The sequence below is a fragment of the Corvus brachyrhynchos genome, unplaced genomic scaffold (genome assembly GCF_000691975.1).
Source record: "Corvus brachyrhynchos isolate BGI_N302 unplaced genomic scaffold, ASM69197v1 scaffold338, whole genome shotgun sequence".
Taxonomy (NCBI): Eukaryota; Metazoa; Chordata; class Aves; order Passeriformes; family Corvidae; genus Corvus; species Corvus brachyrhynchos.
In genome coordinates this window covers 180,878-187,589 of record NW_008239334.1, presented here as the reverse complement: position 1 = coordinate 187,589, position 6,712 = coordinate 180,878, and the positions used below count along the sequence as shown (strand labels likewise).

At 52.2% G+C, this 6,712-nt stretch overlaps 1 protein-coding gene across 6 annotated transcripts in view; it reads left to right on the top strand.

Annotated features, from left to right (window-relative positions):
• Window positions 1-6: 6 nt before the first annotated feature.
• The window catches only part of LOC103620370 (polymeric immunoglobulin receptor-like), a 10,387-nt gene continuing 3,681 nt past the window's right edge, over window positions 7-6,712 (top strand). For 3 of the 6 annotated variants that reach the window (XM_017741160.1, XM_017741162.1, XM_017741165.1), the window contains exons 1-5: window positions 7-2,302; window positions 4,188-4,295; window positions 4,856-5,200; window positions 5,632-5,961; window positions 6,035-6,364. In XM_017741160.1, coding sequence (XP_017596649.1) covers window positions 4,259-4,295; window positions 4,856-5,200; window positions 5,632-5,961; window positions 6,035-6,364 — 1,042 coding nt within the window. In that variant the 5' untranslated portion in view covers window positions 7-2,302; window positions 4,188-4,258. Of the gene's footprint in view, window positions 2,303-4,187; window positions 4,296-4,603; window positions 4,690-4,855; window positions 5,201-5,631; window positions 5,962-6,034; window positions 6,365-6,712 lie in introns of those variants that run through there. The other 3 variants (XM_017741161.1, XM_017741163.1, XM_017741164.1) reach the window with 3 other exon arrangements.

Here is a 6,712-nt window from a genome sequence, read left to right as displayed (position 1 = left end):
TGAACCGAGCAGGGAAACACCAAACCTGGGCTCCAGGATCAAGCTGGGCTTGCTCCAGCTCTGTGGGAGATGGCTGGAGATGTCTGCGGCTTTTTGACCACATTCCAGCATGGTTTGGGCAATAACCAGCAGCCGAGGCTCTGCCCTTCCCCACGTGGAGGGAAGGACCCTCTCCAACTCCACCAGGCTTCTCTCCATTATCTTTTTTCTCTTTTTTTGCCCCTGGCCTTTGTTTCTAATGGAATTGTAAATGGAAAAAGGCCAAAGCTCGTCACTGCAGCTCCCAGCCGAGCAGGGCTTGGCCCCACAGATCCAACAACCTGCAAAGAGGAGCCCGGCCAGAGGCATTCCAGCCTTTTACTGCTGTGCCAAAGCAAGCAGGGTTTACTGGTTTGGGTTTGCTTTCCTCTGTTTGCCGGCAGTGCAAAGTTACCCGATAATATCTTAAACCAGAACTAGACCCGGTGCTCCTCGTTCCTGCTCTTAAAACCCGGTGGGTTCAGGCAAGGATGGATCACGCTGGCAGGGCAGCGAGTGAGGATCTCCACTTCCCGAGAGCTCAGCTCGTTTTTTCCAAACACCCTCGGATTTGGAAGTCCAGGAAGAGACAGAGAGGGGCAGTGTTGTTCCTTGCAGAGGGGTTTATGTGCAGCAGTGAAATCCCCGGCTGGTTCCAAGCAGGAGTTTAATCATTAACCGGGCACCGTGGAGCAGGCGGGGGTTGTTATCATTCATTAATTACAGCTCTGAGCGCGGGCAGGCCGTGCTGAGGTGCTGACAGGGATGGAGATCTGCACAGGGATGGAGCACACGGGATGGAGCCTCTGCCTGTCCCGGTGCTGCTCCCGGGGAGAGGATTCCCCCTCCAGCTCGGGCTTGCCAGAGGAAGGAAGAGGAATTTCCTTTACAGGCACAGCCCGGAAGAATAAATTCTAAGAACTGTAACTCTCCTTTAGCAGTGGAAGGTGCGAGGCAGCGGTGCTGCCCCAGGAGGGTCTCCCGTAATTCCGTGGTTTTGTGATTCTCCAAAACAACACTGAGTACTCCTGAGGGGGTCCCACCATCACCTGTATCCAATTTCTTGCTCGCGCAAGGCCAGTCCTGTTGCTTTGCTGCTGGCATGGCAATAAATGCCCTCAGACAGAGCAGTTCTGCCAGAGCCCAGCCAAGAGTGGGGAATTTATGGGGCAGGTTTGGTAGGAAGCACAACAATTGCTGCAACAGAAGCAATCATATCATGATTAACGGCACAAAACTGCTCGATGGAGATTTATCTTCAGCCAGGGAGATTCCAAAGTGCTCCAATGATTGTGTTACACAGAAAACAACCTGCTCTTCACTCCCTGGCTGACCCAAGAGGGGAAAATCAAGACCTTGGACTTGAGAACAAAGTGGTTCCTCTAAATCTCCCTCTGAACCCGTCACACTCCTCACACAGGGAATGTTGTCCTGCAGATCCTGGGACACAGGGAGTGCTGGAGCCAGCCCACGAGTGCCACAGGTGGGTTCTTGCTTGCAGCCCATCATTTTTGATTGAAGGCAAAGCAGACCAAAGCCCCTGGCAATAACTGACCTGCCTCCATGGTTTGAAGCTATCAGCACATCCACACTTCTCTCAGTTACTGGGGTCATGCAGAAGAGGAATTGTGTTTATGTTCCATCTTCAGACCCTGTGAGCTGAACCCACCTCGTTCACATTTCGGGGCCTGGTTTGTGACAAAAATTGAAGCAGAAACCATCTTTTTGACCCTAAAACAGGATCAAAACACAGACATGAGCTCAGTTAAGGTCCATTCAAACCACAGATATTTGAGGAACCTTTCACAAAGTTCTTGATGTGAAGTTCTGCCTGGAAGTGGCTAACACCGTTTCACTACAGCTCTCTGGGAACAGGTGCTCCATATTAAAGCATTCTGTCTGCAGAGCAGGGGAATTCCTCTCAAACTCTGCGGTTTCTGCTCCTGACCCCTTTTTCCCCCTTCTGTGATGTCACCACATCCCTATATAGCTAAAAAAGACCATTTTTGGGTCCCATCCTCACTACATTGGTGGCACCTCTGCTACTCCCCTGAGCATTTTGCCCATCTCCAGCTTGCTCAGCAATGCACATCAAGACCTCAGAAGATTTTTAGTGCACCCATTTTAAACTCTGGACATCAATATATGAAAAAAAGAATTAAACATCAAGAGAAAAGCAAAGGCAGACTGAGCTGCCGGCTGCAAAAACAACTTTATTAAACTCAATTCAAGCTGGAGGCAGAGGAGGAGAAAATTCCCAGCACCAGAAGCATCACAATCTAAGGTAGGTGAGCCTCAATTTGCCCAAAAACACTGGTTTTTGGAGAACAGTGCTGTTGTAGAGTGATTATAGGAGATAGCTTGAGAGATTTCACCATAGAATGTAACAGTTCTGAAATTTAACATAATTATTTCTATAAAAAATAAAGGTAGTGATTTAAGGTGATTTTTCTCCCCACTGTGGCTTTATTATTTTTTTCTTTTTAAAGCTATAAATTAAATTACTGTCCTTTTTGGCCAAGAACACCCAAAAAAATGATGTGGACAAGGTAAAATGCATCCCAGTTATGGATGGTGGAAGGATAATGGTTTAATCAGATCCTATAAACATTTTCACAATGTAAGACTGAAATAAAGACAGGAAAAAACCAACCACGCGTGGTTTACTCCTGGGATTTCTCCAGCTCTTTCTTGTCGCTTTCTGCTTTATATTTAATGCCTATTTGCCGGTTAAAAATGTTAAAAAACACCTCCTTGCCTGAAAACTAACATTAAATGAGATTAAGATGGAGCTGAGGGTTCTGTCCTGCAGACCACAAGTGAGGAAAAGAGGGAGTGCACTGCTGGACATCAGAAAAGATTAAATAAGCATAGGGATCATATTTTTACTGATTTCTTGATGAAAAAAAAGGCCATTCAGCTCTCCCAGGGCATTCTTGTTAGCTCCCCCTTGCTTCAAGTCCTCCGGTCTGGTGGGAATTTATGACATTGAGTGAAAATCCCCATTTTTCAAGCCACCCCACTGTGGGCTGGGGTGAGGGAGCTGCTGAGGCTCTGCTGAGCCCTCTGCCCCAGGCGAGCAGAGCTGGGGGGACCTGAGCTGCCTCCCCTGCCCCAGAAACAGGAGAAACCTGGGGGGAAGCGCCCGGTGAGGATCCTGGGCCAGCAGGACCCCCCAGGCTGCGCCCAGCGGGGAAGGGGCATTTCTGCAGCCCTGCCCCACACTTCCCTCAGCAGAGGGGAGGCAGAGCTGGGTGTCTGCAAGCTGGGGAGGTGCCCAGTGTCTCCAGCACGGGCTGTGCAAGGGACTGGTTGTGCTGGTTTGGGCTGAGCCGTGGCACTGGTGCGAGGCTGGGCTCGTCTCCCACCCTCTGCAGCCCACGAGCAGTGGGGGTTGTGGGCATCCAGCCCAGCAGTGCGTGCCCAGCATGAATGAGGCTCCTTATGGCTTTACGAGTTTCCTTGTTCACGTTCCCTGAGTGCTTTGAAGAGCTCCCAACGCTTGAACAAGTGTGAAATAAACCACGGGGTTTGCACTCGCCGAGGTTTGGGCAGGGCTGGGGACGAGGCAAACCTCAGACAAAGAATTCCAGAGCAAACGCTGCAGTGAGCCAAAGTTTTTAATTCAAACAAGGAAGTCATCCCTGTCTTCAACAGGAACAGCCAGGCACTGTTTGTGTTCGGATCTGGAAAGGGGCAACAGCAATCTGTGCAAAGATAAATGGCAGGGAATAAAAATTAAAACGGGGGATGATTGGAGGGGGGGACAGGAGATGTTTAAGGGTGTTGGCATCCCTGAGATCTGCAGCTTCTCCTCCTGTTTCTTGGGATGAAAAAAAAGAGAAGGGAGAAGGGAGAAGGGAGAAGGGAGAAGGGAGAAGGGAGAAGGGAGAAGGGAAGGCTCGGTGCCGCAGCAGGTCCCTCACACATCTTTTGGCCGTCACTGCCCCCTCATTGCCAGCGATGCCTTTAGCAACCGCCCCATCCCCACAGGGTTCAAAGCAGGAGGGAGAGATATGCAGAGCACCATTAGCACCTTTTTTCCTTTTAAAATTCCCCTATTTTTGGCCTAGGACAGGTCAGAGTCTCGGAGCCACCGCCCTGCCCTGAGCAGCCGTCAGAGCAATCCAGTGGCTGCCACAATCTCTCTCTTTTGTTTGATAATGCAGAAATCAGCAAAATCCCGTCCCCAGCGTGAGATTTGTGAAGTTGGCCGAGGGAACACTCGGGAGGGCTGGACATGGTGCTTCTCTTCCTTTTAGCAGCTCTGCTGCAAGGTGAGTCACCGCGTCCTCAGCCCCTGATAAGAGCAGGTAAAGCTGGAACCGGGGACACAGGCTGTGCTCTTCTGGCTAAATCCTGCCTTGGACACCAAACACCTCCACCTGCAGTGTGCAAACCAGTCCAGACACCCCCCTGCCCAGTCCAAATCTGCAGAGAGCCAGCAGATTGTGGGAAGTGCTGGGAGAAGAATCCCAGCTCTCCTGCAGCATCCACAGGAAGACGGAGGTTGTCAGATCAGGCAGAGTTTGCAAATGCCAGAGGTTTTTCCCATTAATTTCTGCCCTTGGCCTTTTAACTCCAGGGCTGGGAGGAGTCTAGAGTGTCCTGTAAGGAGCATCGAGGGTCCCCCCTCTGTGCCAGTGGCTCTGTGACACCAGTGCCCCTCAGGTGGGTAAAGTGGCACTCGGGGTGGGTAACACAGCACATCCAAAGTAGATTTCCTGAGCCAGATGTCCCCTGGTGCCACTCAGAACCACAGCCCTGCCTCAAAGGAGCAATGCTGGGTCCTCCTGGTTGTCTCTGAGTAACCAAAACCTTCTGTTTCTGTCCCCAGAAGAGCCCGTTTCCAGCAGCCTGTACGGCTCCAGGTTTTTGACAGGAGGGCTCGGAGGCTCCATCACCCACCAGTGCTTCTACTCCCCCACCCCAGCCAACAAATACGAGCGGAAATTTTGGTGCAAAATGGCAGCAACCGGGGTCTGCTACACCATCATCTCCTCCAGCAGCTACACCTCGAGCGAGTACCGGGGCAGGGTGGCCCTGGGGGACACCCCCCAGAACGGCACCTTCACCGTGACCATGACAGGGCTGAGGAGCAGCGACGCGGGCACCTACAGGTGTGGCATTGGCAGCACCAACGACGGGCTCTACGTCAGCCTCAACCTGACGGTTCTGGCAGGTAGGATTCTCTCCTGGGAGAGGTTTGGGGTCATCGACACGCAGCAGGCGCCTCATCTTTTTCTGTTAACCAGATGTTTGTAATTGTGGGGTGTAAAAGCACCCAGATTGGGCAAAAGGTATGTAAATGTGGAAGGAAACCCTCTCCTGGCTGTTGGAAACCCAGGTTTGGAGATTCTGGGGAAGGGCACAGAGGAAATGTCTGAGTGAACGGGTTTTGGAGAAGTAAAGGAAATAACTGATGGGTTTTTAGGGTGTGAGGTATGTGTGTGCAGATATTTTTCAGTTATTATAAGCTAAAAAGATGAATCTTTATTATCCTGGAGCAGAGCTCAGGAACATGGCCTGAGAGAATTTGTAGAGCCAAAAGGATGGGGCAGGTTTTTGGGGGTTCTGCGAGCTGACAGTCCCTGTCCTGCTCTCTCCCTACAGATGCCACGGTGGCAAAGCCAACCCAGCTCATCCGAGGGGAGCTCCGTGGCTCTGTCACTGTCCTGTGCCCCTCTGGGGACACCCGAGGTGACAAGAAGAGGTTCTGGTGCAAAGTGGGCAGGAGCAGCTGCGGTCTCATCGCCAGCTCCGATGGCTACGTGGACAGGAGGTACCAAGGCCGAATCCTTATCACCCCTCAGGAGAGCTCTGGGGCTTTCAAAGTCCTGATGAATGACCTAAAGAAGGAAGACTCGGGGCTGTACCTGTGTGGGACACAAGGACTGAGGGGTCAGGAGAGCCCACAGGAGGTGGTTCTGCAGGTGGCCACAGGTAGGACAGGGCATGGGGGGTTCACAGCGCTGGGTGAGGGGCATGAAATGCTAATTCTGTCCCTCCCCTGCAGCCTCCACCATTCCCAGGAGACCCAAATTCTTCAGCGGCACAGTCGGGGGCTCGCTGTCCTTCCAGTGCCACCACGACCCCAAGGGGACCTACGAGAAGAAGTATCTGTGCAGGTGGAAGGGAGGGAGCTGCCCGGTGCTGCTGGACGACGAGGGATTCGTGCTGGAGTCCTACAAAGGGCGGATACAAATCTCCAGCAGTGACCCCGAGCGCGGGACCTACACGGTGGTGCTGAGGCAGCTGGGGGAGGAGGACGCAGGGTGGTACTGGTGTGGGGCCAGGAGTGGGCACGAAGAGCTCACGGCCTCCCTGAAGCTGCTCATCCACAAGGGTAGGTGGTGGCAGGGCCTGGGTGATCCCCAAACCATTCCACACCAGGAGAAAGCAGCAGCTCTACATTTTCCCCTCAGTTATTAGAGAGCAGCTGAGGTGATGGTGAAGGTTATCAGGAGTGTGAGAGCTGAGCTTTCGGAGGAAATCTGATGGGTTTGGATTATATTATCGATTGTTTATGATGCAAACGCCCTGGGATCTGACATCCTGGTCCTGGCACGTGCAGCACAGAGACGTGTTTGGCTCTGAAGATAAGCTGAAGGTTATCTTGCAGTTTGAGAAACTGCAGAGTGTAAATACACAGGTCCATGGAACTGCTCCTCTGGCAACGGCAGAAAGAGCGGGG